Source organism: Neurospora crassa, linkage group IV (assembly GCF_000182925.2).
Source record: "Neurospora crassa OR74A linkage group IV, whole genome shotgun sequence".
NCBI classification, from domain to species: domain Eukaryota; kingdom Fungi; phylum Ascomycota; class Sordariomycetes; order Sordariales; family Sordariaceae; genus Neurospora; species Neurospora crassa.
The window spans coordinates 5154876-5174513 of record NC_026504.1 but is presented as its reverse complement, the minus strand read 5'-3'; the positions used below and the strand labels follow the sequence as shown (position 1 = coordinate 5174513).

The 19638-nt window shown below is 51.5% G+C and overlaps 4 protein-coding genes and 5 non-coding genes across 9 annotated transcripts; 5 read left to right on the top strand and 4 right to left on the bottom strand.

Annotated features, from left to right (window-relative positions):
- The first annotated feature begins 2448 nt into the window (after positions 1-2448).
- NCU14103 lies at positions 2449-3403 on the top strand. The gene is made up of 2 exons (XR_897903.1): positions 2449-2463; positions 2547-3403. It is a non-coding gene; the product is annotated as a ncrg17 (non-coding RNA).
- Positions 3404-5273: 1870 nt separating this feature from the next.
- Positions 5274-5389, top strand: NCU15641. Its single transcript, XR_897902.1, has one exon. It is a non-coding gene; the product is annotated as a 5S ribosomal RNA (ribosomal RNA).
- A 2874-nt stretch (positions 5390-8263) lies between these two features.
- NCU15207 lies at positions 8264-8348 on the bottom strand. The gene has a single exon. It is a non-coding gene; the product is annotated as a tRNA-Ala (tRNA).
- A 29-nt stretch (positions 8349-8377) lies between these two features.
- On the bottom strand, positions 8378-8462 carry NCU15206. The gene has a single exon. It is a non-coding gene; the product is annotated as a tRNA-Ala (tRNA).
- Positions 8463-9641: 1179 nt separating this feature from the next.
- bdp-1 (bromodomain protein-1) lies at positions 9642-12315 on the top strand. The gene is made up of 4 exons (XM_956903.3): positions 9642-9986; positions 10121-10334; positions 10395-11251; positions 11324-12315. The coding sequence occupies exons 1-4, from the start codon at positions 9932-9934 to the stop codon at positions 11638-11640; spliced, it is 1443 nt and encodes a 480-aa protein (XP_961996.3). The 5' UTR covers positions 9642-9931; the 3' UTR covers positions 11641-12315.
- On the bottom strand, positions 12268-13541 carry NCU08810 (mitochondrial import inner membrane translocase subunit tim-21). The gene is made up of 3 exons (XM_956904.3): positions 13100-13541; positions 12784-13029; positions 12268-12696 (listed from the first exon to the last, which is right to left on the bottom strand). Exons 1-3 carry the CDS (start codon positions 13406-13408, stop codon positions 12496-12498), a joined length of 756 nt encoding a protein of 251 aa, XP_961997.1. The 5' UTR covers positions 13409-13541; the 3' UTR covers positions 12268-12495.
- A 221-nt stretch (positions 13542-13762) lies between these two features.
- NCU08811 (arf GTPase-activating protein) lies at positions 13763-16237 on the top strand. The gene is made up of 5 exons (XM_956905.2): positions 13763-14170; positions 14248-14383; positions 14456-14639; positions 14733-15490; positions 15572-16237. Exons 1-5 carry the CDS (start codon positions 14099-14101, stop codon positions 15910-15912), a joined length of 1491 nt encoding a protein of 496 aa, XP_961998.1. The 5' UTR covers positions 13763-14098; the 3' UTR covers positions 15913-16237.
- Positions 16238-16411: 174 nt separating this feature from the next.
- NCU15205 lies at positions 16412-16485 on the top strand. Its single transcript has one exon. It is a non-coding gene; the product is annotated as a tRNA-Val (tRNA).
- Positions 16486-16991: 506 nt separating this feature from the next.
- Positions 16992-19161, bottom strand: NCU08812 (hypothetical protein). The gene is made up of 2 exons (XM_956759.2): positions 18704-19161; positions 16992-18616 (listed from the first exon to the last, which is right to left on the bottom strand). The coding sequence occupies exons 1-2, from the start codon at positions 19103-19105 to the stop codon at positions 17111-17113; spliced, it is 1908 nt and encodes a 635-aa protein (XP_961852.2). The 5' UTR covers positions 19106-19161; the 3' UTR covers positions 16992-17110.
- Positions 19162-19638: the final 477 nt, after the last annotated feature.

Below are 19638 nucleotides of genomic sequence, written 5' to 3'. Positions count from 1 at the left end.
GGCACTTGGGCCGATTTCGGAGTGAGTATTATCAAGCTCACTGGTCCTTATCTCGTAGTAACAATATCTTCTTGGCGGCTGTGTGAAGAGGACCGGAGCAAACCGGGAGGTCATTGTATGTGACTCACAGGTTAGCAACGGACTGTTACAAAGGAGCAATGGATGTATAGAGGTAGTACGTAACTGTGTATCACGTCAGCTTTCGTTAACATTCCGTTTCTCTTGTGTGGCTGGGCTGGATTGTTCTCTTTTACGAGCCATTCGTCCACCGACGACATTCACCCCTTGTTTGATCAGCGATCGGGGTGTCCAATCATAGTGTTTATATCTGATCTTGGCTCTCAAGATTGCGGGGTGGGGAGAGAGATGAAAGTCCGGGGCACGACCTGGGGTAGAATGGGTGATAAGCAACCAAATGGGGCCTGGACAACGCCGCCGCGCAAAGCACAAATAAAGAGCGGAGAAGAGCATTTGTTGGTTACGTTGGTTGGCCAGCATTGGGCAGCTATCGCGTGTGATATCATATCGTAGCAAGGAGGTTGTGTTGACGATTCTGTTCTATGATGAGGAACGTTTACACGAAAGAGTGTAAAGGAGGGCATTCAATGTGCAAAAAAGCCAGGGGTCTGTAGACCAATCCCTTGCCGTGTTTCCACTTGTGCATCGTCCCCTCTCTGTGTTAAAACAAGCTCTCGGCATGCGCCGCATCGCACAATAAAGTCGCATCAGCAGATCTTGAAAAGGGGACATACGATTCTCTGTGTAGCGCCCAGCAGCCGCGACTCGTCGGTTGGTTTTCGGATTGTGACTGAGGCAGCCGTTGTTTGGGTAATGGTTGGGTAACGACCTTGTTCTGGAGAGTGATCGGGAGAAACGGCGAAGGCAACGAATGGAATCGACGAGTGTCTTGTCTGCCAAGGAACGGACTAAGATACGTACGATACATGCAGTGGTAGTGGCGTCGGTGATGCAATCGATGTCCCCAGGGTCTACAGCGCATCCGGGCCAGATGAGGTCGATCACGAAGTGACGAGAGAAGATTTGAAAGATTCCTGTTTCAGAGTTACAAAAAGACCCGTCCCCGTATCGGGCGTCAACGGGGTCTGACAACTGAAAGGAACGAGCTAAGCGTGAAACGTAACTCTGGGGAAGCTCGCTTGGCAATCCGTTTGTTACGCGGATGAGAACACTTTTGATGCTCAACACAGAAAGGATTGACGCTCTCGATGCTCGACCATGGTAGACGGTGTACTTCAGAGCCAACAGGCAAATCTTGCCAGAATGGAAGACATTGATGCATGCTGTCCCTGATATCGGCATAGTGGCGAAGGTTGAAACCAGAAGTTATTTCGAAATGTTGATTTCTGACGAGCTGGTTTCCATTTGTGGTTGCGATGGAGCGAGGTTCCTGCCAATTGTGACAGCGATGCCCCACTGCAGAGACGAAAGACCTCGAACCCCACGCCCCACGGGGTGTCTTAAATTTAGCGCAAATTGGAGACTGGGGAAGGTGTAACCCCACAATCAACCACAATCAGGAGCTCACCCGAGTCGCGACTTCTCCCCCTTCGTGTTTTCACACACAACGCAGCTTCACTTGCCTCTATTGCCCTTGGGGCCAGGATGCTGTCAACGCAGCTCCATGGAAGGAACAGCCAGTGCCGCAAACTGAGTTGTCGATTCGCGGCAAGCAAGGGATGGAGTTTCAGGCGGATCTTGACACTGCAACATAGTACTTACTGGACTGGGCTGGACTGGACAAGAGCGAACGGACGTTGGACCACGGATGCGCACCCGTCTTTCCACCCCATGACAGTCTCCAGCTTTGTTGATCCAGTCCAGTTCGCAATCAACCGACGGAGCGTCTATTAGGCAAAAAGGTATCTCCCCCAAGGGCCAAGGCACTTCCTCCGTCGCGTTGCCTCTTTGCTTGGGTTTCACGGTTGCAACTCTTTCACGTTGCCTCCGATTCTTGGCTTCCATTGCTCTTCCCCAGCAGTTCGGTCAGCAACTCCACCAATACAACAAAGACAACAACAACAACAAAACGGCGAAAAGGCGCAGATGCAGCCTCGTATCTCCAACTCTATTCGATTATCGTTCTTCCGTGCTAACTCAAAGTCCAATAGTCACCGGAGCGAGCTCGGACAAGGCATCGGCCACACCTCGGTGGAACTCGCGTCCAAATTGCTGGACGACCAGAGATAACCTCAGCATACCGTCGTGGGCAGCAAGATAACGCAGTCGATTATGCTCCAAGGGCCCCATAACCACCTGTCACCCTTGTATCTCTTGCTTCCTGGGTCGCCGGACCTGTTGATCCTGCTTCCCCGGTGTAGTCTTGCGGCGCCCGTGGACCCTGGGTAATACGCGTCCATAAAGAGAGGGTGATCAGCCACCCTCATCCACCGTCACCATCCTGTCGCCCATGTATCTTGGTTGATATACCCGAAAATGTGACCGGTATGAAAGGCTTACGTTTACTATGGGAGAATCCCCCTTTCAGACACTTCCACGCGCTACCGACAACACTGACTGATCAACAGACACCTCGAACCACACAAGCAATCAAGCGATTAATCGGTGCCTGACTCAGGGGCCTCGCTTACTCTTTACCTGCTCCACTCTGCGCAACAGACACCTTGTTCGCTTAGGCAGTATCGTCCAGTGCACCTCCAGTGCCTAAACAGGCCTGCCTGGAGTGTCCTGCACGCCACCCATGATCACTACTTTGCTATCGATCGATTCCAGCGTCACAAGGTGGGGAGAAACAGAAGGGGATGCCATGCTCCTTCGGGCCTTCACTACGCGTATCTTCAAAGCTGGGCACCAGACAGTCGATAGATGGGCAGCGAGTGGCTCTGTGCTAACGCCGGAAGTAATCACAAGTCAACTTTTCCAAAAGGTGCCACTGTGAGACAGGTGGGAGAACGAAAAGACCTTGTCTTACACCGTTATCGTGGCTTATTGCTGTCATCGGGTGCAGACACAATTCTCATATCCAATCTGCCCAAAATCCTGTCTTCGATCCAGTCATCATCCGATCAACGAATGGGCTCTGGACAGGTGACGCCACGCCCCGGCACAGAACTTGAGGGATTGTTCCTACATTAAGGTACCCCCGATATAGGTACCCATATACATCAACCCTGGTTTAATTGTTAGCGTGGTTCTCGCACCACGTCCTTTTCTATGGGGGTTAACAGTACCAAGCTAACAATTAAACCAGGGGTGATGTGTACAGCTTTCAAGAAGCCGTCTGCTGTCCACTACGTCCCTGATCGCCTTGGTGTACTGCCAAATCTCACCAGTGTGAAAGGCCAGACGAGGCATAAGTGGCAGACCCTTAGATCAAGTTTTTTCACCCCTTGCTCCACCTCCCCATCTTTTCTTTTTCTTAAGGAAAAAAAAAAAAAAAAAAAAAAAATAAAAAAAAAAAAAAATTCCTCTCACCCTGTTCCTCCCTTGTCTTATCGACAGTGACGTCAAGGCACAGCTGTCTGTTCACCACACTCCAAAACACGATGGGATAGCTGTTGAAACTCAATCCATATCAGTGGTTCTTGATTGTCGTGATTGCGCCATCCACGGTCTAGGATGAGGATATATCACCATAGTGAGCTGGATTTCTCTGCCTTTCATGTCGAGGCCTTCGAATAGCGACCATTGTTAACCTTTTCATTTTCTTGTGCCGAATCGGCCAATTTTATCGAGCTGCGTCCAGAGACTGGTAGTCAAAGTGCCCTTGATATGTTGTAACTCACTGAAGGAGATACGATGCTGCGACGTGCCTTGCTACCGCCCAGGTTTCGAAGTCAGGCTGGACAGGAGTAAACATACATATTGTCAAAGCTCCTCTACACAATACGTATCCTCCACCCCCTTCCCCGCCATCTGTACGAAGGCGAGGCGTAGCTCGCGCCACTCTGGGATTTACACTACACGCACACCGAGGACCAGTCGGTGATCGGCTCTTCCTTCGGCGGGTCAGCCCGCTCCTCCTCGCTTCCTTGTCCTTGTCCGTTCGTTCTCTGTAACCCACATGGTTGCATCAGCGAGTTGACCTCACATGAACCTACACTAACCCTTGCTCTCAGTGCGCGTGGGGGGAAAGTCTAGAACCATGGTTCTTGTCAAGAAGAGAAGCTTGCGTAGCATGGAATTTCGGCCCGAGTGGCAGTCGGCCCTGTTCATATGCTAGATAGACCCTCTTCGCTAGTACCTGATTGGCATATGTTGCCACTAGCGCCTCCTCGGACATAACCCCTGTGATCTGTCGTCTAAGCGCAAGCGCGCTTGTCACTTTAGTGTACAACCTCGGGGAAGTGTTTCTGGTTTGGGTGGCCTCATCCATACCCTGGGAATACGGCCAGACAGTTTGTCGTTGTAGTTGACTGCATCAACGTTAGCAACCGGCACCGGATTGTGGAGTTATCGCCATACATGGCACGACCTCAGGAATCGAATGTATGCCAATTGCCTTGAAGCTATGTACATCCTCTGAAGCGTACTAGCTTCGAGTGAGAGGAGCAATACGTCCTTTGCATGCCGCCGAGTACGTCAAAGTTAGAAGCGACGCGGGTTTCAAAGTAAAGTGATAAATTGACGCTGACATGCTCCTTTAGTGCAAACAATGAAAGGGTCTGTCTAGACATAGGAGCCTCTACTGCACCGTGGAAGTAAACTTGCCAGCAAAATCATGGCTCAGTCAAATGGCTTTCCAAGGAACAGTCACGCAGTGGCCATCTACGACATCAGATACATCTTGTGTGGTATGTAATATCGGCAATACCTGTTCTTTCGGAGTAGTTGTCAATCCCACCCTACAATCTTTGTCGCATGGAGGCGGGGCAGCCTTCACCCGCCGGCTCTGCAGCTCGCCTTATATGGAATGGAAATTGTTGGTAGCGCCGGCATTTCTACGGCAAGGATACCGACAAGCCTCACCGAGCTGTTCTTGTTTGTGACCAGGGCAAGTTTTAGAAATGCGATGTCATCCAGCAGTACAGTTACAAGAGTAAGTCTAGATTAACGTAACAGTGCATTGTTCATACGTGTATGAACTGGCGATTCACATCAATACGATGAGAATTTTCCAGGGATGTATTATCTTTTACGGTAATTACACCCATGGGGGCATGGTTTTTATTCGTATCGTCATTCTTGTTTTACCAAACTGGTCTTTTGTTTTCCACCTGACTCACATCCAGATCTAGATATTTTCAGAATGCAGGCTCAAATATAATGCATTTTTCCCCAGCTACCAAATACATACGACCATACCCACTGGAAAACTCGGGATCCCGTCCGCTCTCCCATAGATAAGCCAGTGAGGGCCAGACTAGTAGTTGGGTCGGTGACGACCAGCGAATCCCTGGTGTTGTATGTTTTTTTTTTTTTTTTTTTTTATTCTTTTCCTTTTTCCTTGGATCTCACTTTTCTTCCAACGGCTATCTTGCTTGTCTTTTTTCCGTTTCTTTTTCTTTATTTCTTTTCCAAGGCAATTTGTTCGGCGGCAGAGATGAGGGGCGGCGGTTTACGAAGGAAGTTACGTTATAAGACTAACGCTAACAACGACTACGTCTATTCTGTTCCCACGGTAAGTTCATCTCACATGTAACGATTTTGACGACGACTTCGTTTTCCGCCTACATGCTGCATCAAGGATGGGTTTCTTCGTTAACATCTGGTCCTCTGCCATATTGGTTCGTAGAAGAGGCCACCTGTACTGTCTTTTGACCACAGTCCAGCCGTTCGCTCATACATGGATTCTTAGCATCAAGCCTCGACTACTTTATTGTTTAGTTCATTTCGAGTAGTCGATAGCTCTGTAACAATCCTACTACGTGCCTGCCGTTCGAAATCTCAGTACACCCGCCGCTTGACGCTGACGCTACCTATCTATTCTACACTACAGCGGGCAGTTGGTTCCAAACGCCTAGAAGAGTAACGTCCTCTCTAAGCGAGCGAGAGAAAGCCCTGCCCGCCCGTTGTTGTAATATCGTCGAAGTTGACAACCAAAGGGACCTCGTCCCCCCAAAAAGGCTCTTTTTGCATGGGATCCGAATAGTAAATAGTGTCCCCGTTCATTGCCTAGTAGCCTGCGAAAAGGTTCTTTTCTTCTTGGTTCTAAATGCGCGGTTCAGTGACCAGACGTAGTGGACATGAAGTTGCGCTTAACCTGAAACCGGCCGACGCTTCGATACAAGCCAATACAACTCAGTCACAGCCGTGAAAAGCTTGTCTGCCTTAAGTTAAGGGTTAGACTTCGTCATCCATGCAGAGGATCCTGCCTGTAGCGAAGGACCCGTACGAGGCGATGACCGTCTGGCGGCCTGACCAGAATGTCCACGACCGGCCCGAGTCGATGTTGGCGCGCCGATTAGTGTAGTGCAGTTGGCGATGTGAATATCATTGACCAGTGGCATAGCACAAATGACTTGGATGGGGTATTGCAACGCTCCTAACGGAGGGAAGTCTGGAAGCAGAGTTGATATTTGTCAAGTGAGGCAGGGTGAGTTAGGAACGGGTAAATGGTGATGCGGATGTTGCCAGGCTCGAGATGAGAATGCTTATGATATGAAGCCAACGACCCGAGTCGAGACCATGGAGATCGTGAGCGAAGTTGAGAAATTGGGTACAAAATGGCCGGCGATGTCCTATTGTTTCCATGCCAAAATACCTTAACATTAGCAGCAGCAGCACCACCACCACCACATGCTGCTTGGATAATTGCGAAAACAATCACCACCAAGCCTATCACTCGCCTTTCCATTCATCTCTTCAACCATCTCGAACCAGTACGATTGAATAGACCCTCTCAATGGAGGCTGCAGCTCGTGAAACTGGGAGTAAAAGTAGACAGAAGAGCAGAACACTTGTTCATAAACCGCCATCAACCCACTCTCCAACCAGTGTCCCACCTTCCGCGCCTTCCTCGCTGTCATTGTATCGGCTTCGCCACTCTCCGCTCCAGCTCCCCGAGGAAGGCCTCATAGTCATCCAGCAGACTGAGTTTGCCAACGACACTTTCACCTGATAAGTCGTCTCCCGTCTGCCATCCCGTTGTCTCACCGCCGTCAAGCCTTGTATCATCCTACCCACCCACTTGCCTCTACGAGATGAACTTCACTAATCTCCCCCAACGTAACCAGGTACGGGCGAGTCCCAACCTTCACCAAGCGCTCGGTCAATTTCGATGCGCCGTCCAGCAAGCCGCTTATCATGCGCGGAGGCAGCGCCCTGCCCACCCCATTGCAGTAACTTCCACCGATCCCTCATCTCCGTTTGCAGGACGCTGATCAACAAGCTGCTGCGACGTTACCAGCGTCAAGTGCTGCATTAGCTGGGGCAAAGTCTTCGAAAACGGGCACTTCCCAGTGCTAGCATATGCCGCGAAGAAGCTTATGGATGCATGTGCCGTGAGCAATTCGAAGGGTGAGGTGTTGGTTTCAGGCATGACGAGCGATACCTTGGTCGGAGGTGCCTGTCTTTATTAATGCTTGAGCAACAGGTTTATTCATGGTCATAGTTTTCACGTGTGTAATTGCCGACCAAGGAATCGTAGGAGCTTTACATATGTTCAGGGTACTGAGCAAATGCCTTCCTGTCTCCTTGGTGCATTCGTATGGCCGGTAAGGAAGTCGCTGGAAACCGACGAGCGTATGAGTGATGGGATGAGAAAGTAGCAACACGGATGAAGAAGTAGGACATGTCATTCAGCAAGCTCAGGGGAGATTGTGTGACAATGTAATGGGAAGTTCCTTTCCCTCGTCTGTAATAGCTGCTAAATGCTCTTGACGAAAACCTGTGTGGACTGTAATAAGGTGCTCGAAAGTACTTGCGCAGAGAAATTGTCCTGCTGCAGCAAGTGTGTCATTTATGACGATCCGTGAAAATGAGCTCATAGATCAAGTACAGAGTGATAGGCCTGAAAGGATTTGTGGTCTCGACCTGAGCGGCTATGCGAAGTTCAACTCATATGAACCCGTTCGTTGACATGTTCCCAAACTCTGGACACCAGCCCAGCGTTCGTTATATCGAGGAGCATAAAAAGGTTCATCATGCACTGCAGGCGAACTAACAGCGTGTTGAAGTAATGCATCATGAAGTACTCACACCAATCTCCGCAAAAAGATCGCGAAAAAGAAAATGATGAATTGTCCCTTCAGGAGGAGAAGGTTGGCGCGCACCGACAAGTAAACAAAAAGCAAGTCAAGAAACACCACGAAAAATGAACCCCAAATCATCTCATGACCGGTTTTGGACGAGCTGGGAATCGAACCCAGGACCTTTCGCATACAGGGGAGTATGCTAAGCGAACGCTCTACCAACTGAGCCACACGCCCGGAAAGTGGAGATGAAGATAATTGAGAAGTGGACGAGCTGGGAATCGAACCCAGGACCTTTCGCATGCTCAGGAACATGCTAAGCGAACGCTCTACCAACTGAGCCACACGCCCTTGAACTTGTTGTTGAGTCATCGTCTTGGAGGCTGGCTTTTGAATCACAGTGTTTGGGTCGTTCGATGTCCAACGGAAGTGGTGATACTGAAGTTTGAGTGGTGATGCGTGGGAGGTTGATGTGGAGCACCGAGGCTGACATTTTGCGCGGGCTTGCTGATGCAGTAACAGCTCTCGGCGAAGTTTGAGAAGGGGAGTAAATGAGAATAGACAGCCGGTTGCGATGAGTTGATGGAACGATAAATTGAGCGTGTCCGGAGTTGTGCGGTGATGGCGCCGATGCTTGGTGACGCAATACTCGGCGAAACGAGAAAGAGGTGAAGTGGTTGGACACGGATTGCTGACCTGACTCATGGCGAAATGCGTTAGTCCTGTCTCAGACCAAATGGAGTTTTCCTTTTAATATTGGTGGAAGACGCGTCCGTCTATGGTGATCTTGGGGTTGAGAGACGAAGTCCCCCTTTACTGAGCGACTGTTCACCGATTTGGGGGGTACCTGTCACCTCACAAAGCGGCAAGTGTTCTGCAATATGGATGAGTCAGCCTGCATGCTCAAGAAGAGTTAATGTTTCTTAGTTTGTGGTGAATAGGGCCCTGATATCCTCATAGAATGAACAGAATAGTAGATTAGAGTCGGTGTTGGCGGAGGGAGTGTAGAAGGGAGAATCGCGAGAAGAAGGGAGCACTGCGGGGCGGGACACTGTTGCCTGTGCTGCGTCATTGCACGAGCGTGGGCTTTGTTTGGCCAGCATGAAGTGCTCGAGTAATTTGCGGGATTGAAGGACGAAAGTGAAGAGGAAATGAAGAAAAACAAGGGGCTACACTATGTATGTAGTAGACAAACGAAGGAACGAAATGACAGTGGAAGAAAGAGAGGTGAGCGGGAAGAAGGAGAGGTGAAGTTGAAGGTGAAGTGGAATGGGCGATACAGTACAGCCGGCGGGTGAAGTGACGGAATCGGTCGAGGTTCAAAGGCTGTCGCCCAATTGGGAGCGGTTGGCAGGACATTGTGGCCTGTGCACCACGAGATGATGAGCAAAGGGAGCCCGGAAAGCACTGACCAATACTCTGGGTGGGGCCAAAACACGAGACACAATTGGCCAATGTGGTGGCCTACAACACAACACTGAGCCTTCACTTGGCTTGGTTCTGCGGGAGCTTCAGGTTCAAGCTCAGGTCCGCGCTCTTACCTACATATTCACTTGATCAACTTTCGACTACTTAAAGTCCCATTCCACCCTTTCCCCTTCATCACCCATCATCCCAATACGAACTCGGGACATCAAGCATTGACACGCAAATGCCCCGGGCTCATCCATACCCAATCCACGCACCCTGCCCGTCCATCATTTGAGAGGGACCTCGCCCTTGCTCAGGCCTGGTCTCCATCTTTCACCGTCCGACTTGCGGACACTTCCCCTCTTCGAGTTGAAATAAGACCTACAACTTCCTCTCTTCAGGGGAATTCGATGGACATGAGTGCCTCGCCTACCGCCTGTCAAGATCTTGCTAGATCTGTTCTTGGTAAGTCTTACCCCATCTCCAAGCTCACTGCCTCGTCCTGCATCGGCCGCCATGTTAGGTCCGTGTCTCATTTTGGTCGATCACAAAACATCGTCCTTGGTTTCCCAGCTCCGAATTCTGACTTTCATGTCTAGAGAATATCTCAGGAATAAATCGCGCCCTCAATGTCACATCCGACGATGTGAACGGCGTCGATAGCGACGCAAAAATCAACGAGACACACGATGACCATAACGATAAGGCCATGACAGAAGCCGACAACGAGGCAGCTGGCACCGTCGAAGCTGTGAAACAAGAAGCACCCCGTTCGCCAGTCGAATCTTTCCACGAGCTTCCATTCTCATGGCTGTAAGTTCATGCAACGCAGACCCAACGCGAAGCGGACACTAACACTCATCTTGGCTTCAGTCAACCACACGCTCTTTTTGTTATCATCATGGTCGGCCCCGAGGGCATGCCTTTCGGCATCCAGAAGGACTTTCTCTGTGCAAAGTCTTCCTACTACAGGCGCTATTTCAGAGAAAAGGCGGCGAACAACGAGTCGGTCGAGGATGTAGTCGAGCTCCGCGATGCCTCGGTCGATGTCTTCGGTTACACCCAGCACTATCTTTACACAGGCCAGGTTTATCCTGACACACCTCCCGACTACGAGGTTCTCATCGGCATTTGGAAGCTCGGTCACAGCTTGGGCATTGACGGCCTCTGCGACGCCACGATCGATGCCATGATCGAGTACCGCCGAATCACAAACTCGATCCCTGCCACCGCTCTTCTTGTTCAGGTGTGGGAAGAAACCCCCGAGGGATCATCCATCCGGAAGCTCCTGCTTTCCTGGGCGGCCGATTACATGCGGGCCTCTGAGGATCGGGCAGAGTTTGCCAAGGCGCTGCCCCAAGAAGTTCTGAGTGAGCTAGTGGTGGCCATGAGCTCGCTGGATGCGACCCCGGCCCCGGCAGCAACCCCCTCTTCGCCCGTATCTCAGGGCGTTGTTAACTCTGCCCACCAAGGCTGGCACGATGCCGTCGCTAATTGTGATGGCGAGCAGGCCCGTCCTGCTAAGAGGGCCAGGTACTCCGACGCTGGCCCCACAAACGGTGCTAAGGCTACGCCTAACGGCCGCAAGGGACCCGGTCGGCCCAGCACTACTGGTCCAAAGACCGGTCAGAAGAGGAAGTACAACGTGGCTAATGGGGAGGTTGAACTTACCACCTCCAAGAAACTGGCGTTCTGCGACGATCTCCTTACAAGGATGCTCAGCGGACCAGGTAATTATCTCTTCCATGTCCTTTGACGCCTTAGCAACATGGCCATATTTACTGACTCTGCTCTGCTCACAGGCTTCTGGACCCGTCTTGTTGGCCCCTTTCGCGATCCCGTTAACCCCGAATCCGACGGTGTGCCTGACTACTTCGAAAAGGTGGCCAAGCCCATGGACCTGCAAACAATGAGGGCCAAGATGGACCGCAACGAGTATGCCGACGAAAACGAATTCCTCGCCGACATGAACCAGATTTTCAACAACTGCTACACGTACTGGGCCAAGAAGGACCCCATGTGGCAGGCCTGCGAGAGGCTCCAGAAAACATTCGAGGACAAGTACTCGCAGATGTCCAAGTGGATTGCCAAGATGGAGGGCCAAGAGGGATCTAACTAGTCGCTCTGTCCAAATGGACTTATTCACCAAGGCCCAAACGGCCAGATATGTCATGGTTGCGGAGGAAGCTGTTGAGAAAAAGCCGACAGTAATCTCTCGGTTGGATGGTGTCTGCATGGATACGAATGCCATCGTCATCTCGATCGGATCGATTCCGATACAACCAAGAGTTTGCCCACGATAGCGACAAGAAACAAAGTCGCTGGTTGGCTGGGCGTAACAGCCACTCATCGAAAAGGGGAAAAGGGCGAAAGGAAAAAGGTGGTGTTCACGAAGCGAAAAGGAAACGGTGATTGGTTTTCTGGTGTAGCATTATTGGTGTCTCCTTGGTCATCATTAACCCGGCGGCGTTTGGGCTTGTTTATGATGGGCGGCGCTTAGGTCATTTTTTGTCCGCAAGCATGCCAGAGCGGCGAGACAGGAAGGGTTATTATTGTATTTGAATATCACTCTGATCATATCTAAGGATTGGTGGCTGGTCTTGTTGAAGAAAGACTTGAAAGGCGATGGAATAGCACTGCAACAGTTTAGGGTCATTCAGGAAGCTCTCTGATTTGATTTTCAGGAAAAGAGAAGGGCATGACAGAGTACAAGCAACTGCGGTCTTGGTATCCGTACCAACGATGAGGACATATAATGAAAGCACTCTAATTCCAATTTGCAGACTTGTTCTCATATCCAACGTGCGATGCTAAGCCTCCATGACGCATCATAATGACACACCGAAGATAACAAACATACTCATTGAAAGAAACAAGACTAACCGGCAAACCCATATTTCACTGCATCGCCGTTCATCATTGCAACAATGACCAGCAGCCTTGAACAATATTCATACAAGCGAATGGAAGCCTTTCAGTTCCACTTGACACCCAAGAACTTGAACTCCTTGTTGCCACCCTTCTTAGCAGCCGCCACTTCTGCCTCCTTATTCTCCAAGTAAATTCTCTGATGTCCCCTCACATCCACGTAAAAGGTCTGGTACTCATGCTCCCAGTGACCTGGTTGCTTGGTCAGATGCAGCCCGACGACACCAGAACCTCTTGGTCCTTCGACCTGTTTTTCTTGGTGTTAGCCCCATCATCACAACAAATTTTTAACAAAACAGGGGAAAGAAAAAGAAGAAGAAGAAGTAAAACGAACATGGAAATGCATCTTTAGATGCTCCACACCCCTATTATCCTTCTCGACCGTTGCCGCGATCGGCCGCGCCCGGCGCCACTTGTTGTGTGTCTCTTCGCCGTGAGCAGCAATCTTCTTTGGGTCGCCGGGCGAAAGAAGGGCGACGCAGCGAGGGTCGGCACGGATCCGGTCAACGGCTCGGTTGAAGTAGGCGGTTTTGGACTCTGGGGAGAACACGTCGGTGAAGAGTAGGTAGGCAATTCCTCCCTGTGTGGTAGAGTTAGTACTACACACAACACACCGGAGTGAGCGATGAATTGGGAAGAAGAAAGCGTACGGTCAAAACCACACCCAAAATCACCAGACCAAAGTTGAACGTTTGCTGGACGGCGCGCCCGGCTTTTTCACCGGTGGAGAGCCGAGTCCAGGGCACATGGCCATCATCATTGAAGGGCGTTACGGATCTCCTCTTGGAACTTTCTTGCGTAGTCGCATATTGCCGGCGCGATGAGACGAGAATGACGCTAGCTGCTGTCGGAGGAAGAGCTCTCGAAGCTGCTGTGGTAATGGTTGCTTGTTGACGGACCACGGCGGGGCTCAGAAGAAGCCTCACACCCGCCGAAGTACCTGTGAGCATTTTCATCATGGAGGCTTCAACACAACACCCATATTTCAACGGCAATGTTTCAGCCGTTTGCGATTGTTATGAGAGCTTCAATGAGAATGAGAGGTCCGAACGAAGCTGTGATGAGCTGCGGTTGGATGAAGCTTTGGAACCGTTTGCCGGCACGGCATCTTTCCCGGCAGAGGAGGTCCGTCCGGCGAGGGGTGGAGTCGGGTTCGTGTTGCGCTCCACTAGGTAGAGACGGGACTGTGTGCCAAGGCGCCAAGATGCCACATGGAAGGGCGAACCTCCATGAGCAAGTGGAAGCGTCTGATTCTTGGCTGGGGAACACAAAGAAATGTGGCCCAACGTTCCAGTGGACGTTCCAATACCATACAGGTACGTAGGTAGGTTGCCAGGCAGCCCGGCTCTCTCCGCTGGGGCTCCCCCCCCGTCTCCTGAATTAACTGCGAGCGAATGACAACACTTGAAAGATTGACAACTTGTAACAAGCCCGAAAACCTACAGCGCCGCCTTGTTTGACTTCTCTCCCTCTTCTGCCCCCTTTTTCACCTTCCCCCCCCTGACGGCAGCACCGACCTACCGACCCTGACAACCTAACCGAGCAAAGGGGTCATCAACAACGACAGTCGAGATCTAGTGACACATCACAACCCTGGCAAAGGACAGACATACCTAATCCGAACCATCACCGGACTGCCGACCGACAAGATGAGCGGTCTCGCGACAAAGCAGCAGTCGCTCAAGCTTTTTGAGAAGCTCAAGGCGAAGCCAGCCAACAAGGTATGTGCCCACGCGAGCAGCGATCGACCCTAGACATCCAGAAAGCTAACTGCTGCCTCCCTTCCCGCGAACAACAGATCTGCTTCGACTGCGGCCAAAAGAACCCAACATGGACCTCGGTCCCCTTTGGCATCTACCTCTGCCTCGATTGCTCGGCCAACCACCGCAACCTCGGCGTTCACATTTCCTTTGTGCGGTCTACTAACCTCGACCGTATGTGCCCTCTCGATCTTTACTCCACGACGCGACACCTCGCCCGCTAACGCGAACCTTGTTCTTGTACAGAATGGCAATGGGACCAGCTACGGATCATGAAGGTGGGCGGCAATGAGTCGGCAACCAAGTTCTTTCAGCAAAACGGTGGTTCCGCCGCCTTGAACAGCAAGGACCCCAAGACCAAGTACCAATCTGCTGCCGCGACCAAGTACAAGGAGGAGCTCAAGAAGAGGGCTGCTAGGGACGCCCGCGAGTATGCAATGCCCCTACCCCTCATTTACACAAACCTGTTTTATTCCACGTTACATGAAATGCAATGCTGACGCGCTGTTTACCTCCCACCCAGATACCCCGAAGAAGTTGTCATCACCGACGGTGACGATGCCACAAGCAGCAACACCCCGGCCGGCGAGCCCGACGACGACTTCTTTTCCTCGTGGGACAAGCCCGCCATCAAGAAGCCCACGCCACCCATTTCCCGCACTTCCACACCCCCCGTCATCGGCCGCACCGCCTCCCCGCTCCTCGGCAACGGCAAGGACATCCAGCGCACTTCCTCGCCGCTCTCCAAGACCGATTCCGATGCTCCCACTCCCGCCCCCGCCGCCAGCCGCATCACCACCTCCGCGGCCCTAAGGAAAACCACCCCCGGCAGCAGCACCACCGGCGGCCCGCGCAAGGTGGGCGGCGGCATCCTAGGCGCCAAGAAGCCCGCGGCTAAGCTGGGCGTCAAGAAGATTTCGGCGGACCTGATCGATTTCGACGAGGCGGAGAAGAAGGCCAAGGAGGAGGCGGAGCGCATCGAGAAGCTGGGTTACGATCCCGAGGCGGAGGAGGAGAAGGCGGCGAAGAAGGCCGAGACCAAGACCAATAATATCATCACCCCTGCTGCGGCGCCAGTCAGCTCCTCCAGTTCGCGGTCGGCGGCGCAGGAGAAGTCGGCTGCTGAGGTGGAGAGGCTAGGTATGGGTGTCAGGAAGCTGGGTTTCGGTATGGTGGGCAAGCCCGGTGGTGCTGGTGCTGCGGCGGGCGCGGGAGGAGCGGCGGCGGCGAAGAAGAATGCGGGTGGGTTTGGAAGTGTTGGGCCTATTAAGGCTAGTGAGGGTATGTTTTTTTTTTCCCTCCTTTCCCTTTCTTTTTTTTTCTTTTTCTTACGCAATACTAACCAACATCGATACGAAACAGCCGACGAAGAACAATACGCCCGCAACAAGTTCGCCAACCAAAAGGCCATCTCTTCGGACGAGTTTTTCAACAAGGGCAACTACGACCCCTCGGTCAAGGCCGAGACCAAGGCCCGTCTACAAGGCTTCGAGGGTGCCCAGGCCATCTCTTCCAATGCCTACTTTGGTCGTCCCGAGGACGACGCGCCCGCCGAAGACTACGGCGACCTCGAGTCTGCCGCCAAGGACTTCATTCGCAAGTTTGGCATCACTGCCAGCGATGATCTGGAGAACCTTACGCAGATGGTGGGTGAGGGTGCCGGGAGGTTGCAGGGTGCTATCAGGGCTTATCTTGGGAGCTGAGCGGTGGAAATGGAAGAATGAGGCAGCAGTGTGGGTGGGCAGCTGGACGTGATGGGCGAAGGGAATTACCTAGTTATGAGACAGAAAGATGTGGACGAGCGGGTAAGGCTTCCTTTTAGTAAAAATTAGTATTTGTAGTGTAATGGTGAATGAATGTTTTATGGTAGAGAGCACTAGTAGTCTGGGCAGATGATGCGGGTTTCTGATATCTAACGAAGAGGATGACGGCCAGGATCTGGATGAGCTGTTCTCACATCCGTGGCGTAGGGGGATCTTGGTAAGTGACCACGGGAAGTATTCAAGCAACAAGAAAGAGATATGATGGTGTTCTATAGCGTACGGTTTTTCGATTACGGTGGCAGTCGAGGTTGACAGGGAGAGATCGTGATGTTGATCAGGGTTTCAGCGAGATTTTTGCTAATAACTGACTCGCGCAACCATAATAGAAGCTACTGATATAGGGCCTACCTTCAGCGTAATTCTATCAATAACAACAGCTGGTCCGATGGTGTAGTTGGTTATCACGTCAGTCTAACACACTGAAGGTCCCCAGATCGAGCCTGGGTCGGATCATGAACCAAACTTTCTTTTTTTGCGATTGTTTTTGTTTTTTTATTGACCTAATGTTCTCGGCCCCCTTTTTTTTTTTTTTTTTTTTTTTTTTTTCCCTTTCCTGCAGGAGGAGGGAGAAGGGGGGGGGGGGGGGGGGGGGGAAGAATCGTCAGTCGCGCAGTGGTCACTTGCACTTTACCACTTGGTCCATGCTGTGCAGTCCACAATCCTCGTTGAAGTCTTTGCAAATAAAGACCTCTAGATGATGTGCCCTGCTTTCGGATTTACAATACGGTGTTTCTGAGGCGCAAGCAAGACCGAATGTCATTGCCATGCAAACGGTGGAGATATCCATAGGGAAGGTCACGATGGAAACCCTAGGGTTTTGCTTAGACCGAGCTGAAGTAAGGTGTTATGTTATTTATGGCTCTGATCTGGGCGGCATTGCCTGGAAATGGGACTGGATTGACGGACTGCGGTAGGGGCTGTTTCTTCAAGGTGTAAGATCTCACTTGCACAGATATTGGCGTTGAAGATTTATGTTAAATACAAAGACACGAACGTCTGATGCCATGTTGAGCTTGGTTCGTCCTACTCGAACTTCCTTCTGTTTCACCCTCTTGTCTCCTTCATGACTTCCTTGTTATCACGACCCCTCCAATGAGAAAAATCCGTCATAAACATGCTGCAACTCCATCACTACCTTCTCGTAAACCGCACTGATCAGTTCTGAGTCTTGTAAGCTTTGCGCGTCCAAGCCAAAGTTGCCGTGAACACATCGATGAGTGATGTTGTGTAGTCTCGGTCCACCGTCGTCCCCAACCATCCGTTGCCAGGTTGCTGCGGCGTTGAACTTGGTAAACTCTTTTTCCTTGCCATTAGGGCCGAAGTTGGCTTCCCACGAAGGCTGAGACTCGAGAGACTGGCCGAACCAGAGTTCGAGAATCAAGATGCCGAGGCTGAGCAAGATCTTTGTATGGTCAGGAGGTCTCAATGTATATGCCGTTCTTTCTACCGTAGGCTCTCTGCCTTCTTGGTTCTGGGCGTTACTGGTGCGTGCGCTGCCGTTCCTGGAAATCAGGAAGGGTACATCAGTGTTGACGCTCCCGTCTGGGCTGACCGAGAAGTAGATGTCGTTCTTGTCCCATTCTCCTGGGAGCCAGGGACTTGGGAATAGCTCAAGAAGCGAGTGGGCAACCGTTAGAGCAATCTTCAGCCTTGCAGCTTTAGAAGGAAGACGAGTTGCCACGGCTACAGCGGTAGTCAAACCAGTTACTTCAGAAGGGCTTCCTGCAAGTATGTGTCCTAGGCTCACGGCTTGACCCACTATTTCCGGGCTGGATGTCCCCGTGGGTACGACCACCAAGGCGTGATATGAGTTGGTGCCGTCGAAGAGATAGCCAAGTTGCCTAGTTGTCCGTGGGAATTGGAGCATGGAGCACAAGTCATGAATGACGTGGGTGCTTTCGGGAGCCAGTGTCGGGGGCTCGTGGTGAGGTGCACTCTCTGCTGAGGACAAAACTATGGTCGGCTGTGGTTGACATAACATAGTAGAAGAATTGCCATTAATGGTTGCTCTCCCGCTCTGCTGACCGGTTGGAACGGTGAGCAGCATTTGGGTTGATGGATTCTCCGCGGATCGAAGCTGACTCCAGACTGAAATGTGTGGCTCAAAGGTAGTCGCGAGAGCGGCTTCAATGATGCACCACCGGACGGCGTTACTCGCTGACTGGGGCATAAGTGTATCTCCCCTTGCTCCGTCGCCGCATGGTAAAGCAATGCGGAGTGGCTTCTCTTCTAATGTCTGATTGTCTTCGCCGCTATGATCAGGACGAAATGGCCCGCCGATGATGAGCTTGAAGACATGACTGTCTCTACAGTCACAGGTCCATGACCTCGTGATGGCCCGGTGAAGGCTGGTCGCCTGTCGTCTGATACGCTCGAATATATGCGCAATGCAGCTGCCACCAATGTGTTGTCGGGAAGTCCGAAGACGCTCTGCATTCCCAAAGAATCGTTCCAGTGAGAGAATTTGCGTGGTAGCGAATTCAACCCGCTCCGTTATTGCTTCTTTTTGAAAGAAGAACTGGAGCTTTCTAAACTCTTTCCGCAACCGAAAGCGGACCAAGAGAGCAGGGGTGTAGGGCATATCCTACATGGAAGGCGACTTGGTGAGCATCGCCGGCCATTGCATCTTGCGTGAGAAGAGAAACCCTCACTGAAGAAGGGACTTACTTACCGGCTCGGACCTGCTGTATTTCTGTAGTCCATGAATGACTTTTTCAAGCTCATCGTGAACGGACTGCAGTAGTCCGTAGTATGCCTCATATTCTTCATCACCAGAGAGCATTTGCCTGAGCTTCTCAGCAAAGGCAGGATCTTTCCATTCGGCGCAGCTAGGGTTCTCTAACATTCTAGTTGAGGTTTCCCTAGACTCAGTCACTGATGCTAATGTCCACGTCATCAGTTGCTTCAGAAATAATCTCTGCAGGCTGACCGCGTTGGAGACTTTTAAGAACTCGCCTTGGAAGTGGACCCATTCGTCTAGGACCTTATAGGTTTTCTGGCATTGTTGAATCGTTTTGAATAAAATTGGAATGACGCCGAATATCAGCCCAAGAACTTCAATGATACCGGTCATCTTGTGAGGGGGGTCCTGGAGGCGGTTGGGTGGATACAGCAGAGATTGGAATGCTTGAGGGGACAAGTGAGATACACTCAAGGAAAGCATACTCGATCGTGTGAAGTATTCTTGCCTTCCTAAATGTTTTGTCTGATGGGCTCGGAGCACCTGGTCCATCCTCGCTGAGGGAAGGGTCTGCATGCATGCACATTGAGCAGGCTGGAGCGTCGCTGCCTCAATAGAATCTCTAGTCGTCCCAACAAAGCCAACCAATTCAGCTGCCACTTCCGACATGGCGCTTTCCTGATCAGTCAATTGGCCATGGCCCTCACCACTTTTCTTCCCGCCATTCATTGCTGGTCTCATCGCCCGATTCAGCTGCCCTGAGAATGTGTTACACCGCAGCGTGACGGACTGCTTGCTGTCGAGAGTCGCAAGACTCTCGCGGTCCCACTGATTCACGCGGGGCTGGTCCCAGCTCTCTCTTCTCATCAGTCATCACTGCCACCGCTCATCAAACAGAACAGATAACGACGCGATCAAAGACTCAT

Bases quoted from the DNA above. Each gene is read 5' to 3' on its own strand.
- NCU08810 (XM_956904.3), bottom strand. From the start codon at position 13,408: ATGATGAAAATGCTCACAGGTACTTCGGCGGGTGTGAGGCTTCTTCTG. The intron at 13,030-13,099 runs GTACGCTTTCTT...TCTACCACACAG, and splicing joins TTTTGGGTGTGGTTTTGACC to GGAGGAATTGCCTACCTACT. The intron at 12,697-12,783 runs GTTCGTTTTACT...CAAGAAAAACAG, and splicing joins ATCTAAAGATGCATTTCCAT to GTCGAAGGACCAAGAGGTTC.
- NCU08811 (XM_956905.2), top strand. From the start codon at position 14,099: ATGAGCGGTCTCGCGACAAAGCAGCAGTCGCTCAAGCTTTTTGAGAAG. The intron at 14,171-14,247 runs GTATGTGCCCAC...CGCGAACAACAG, and splicing joins AGGCGAAGCCAGCCAACAAG to ATCTGCTTCGACTGCGGCCA. The intron at 14,384-14,455 runs GTATGTGCCCTC...GTTCTTGTACAG, and splicing joins GCGGTCTACTAACCTCGACC to AATGGCAATGGGACCAGCTA.
- bdp-1 (XM_956903.3), top strand. From the start codon at position 9,932: ATGGACATGAGTGCCTCGCCTACCGCCTGTCAAGATCTTGCTAGATCT. The intron at 9,987-10,120 runs GTAAGTCTTACC...TTTCATGTCTAG, and splicing joins TCTTGCTAGATCTGTTCTTG to AGAATATCTCAGGAATAAAT. The intron at 10,335-10,394 runs GTAAGTTCATGC...TCTTGGCTTCAG, and splicing joins GAGCTTCCATTCTCATGGCT to TCAACCACACGCTCTTTTTG.
- NCU08812 (XM_956759.2), bottom strand. From the start codon at position 19,105: ATGACCGGTATCATTGAAGTTCTTGGGCTGATATTCGGCGTCATTCCA. The intron at 18,617-18,703 runs GTAAGTAAGTCC...CCTTCCATGTAG, and splicing joins AATACAGCAGGTCCGAGCCG to GATATGCCCTACACCCCTGC.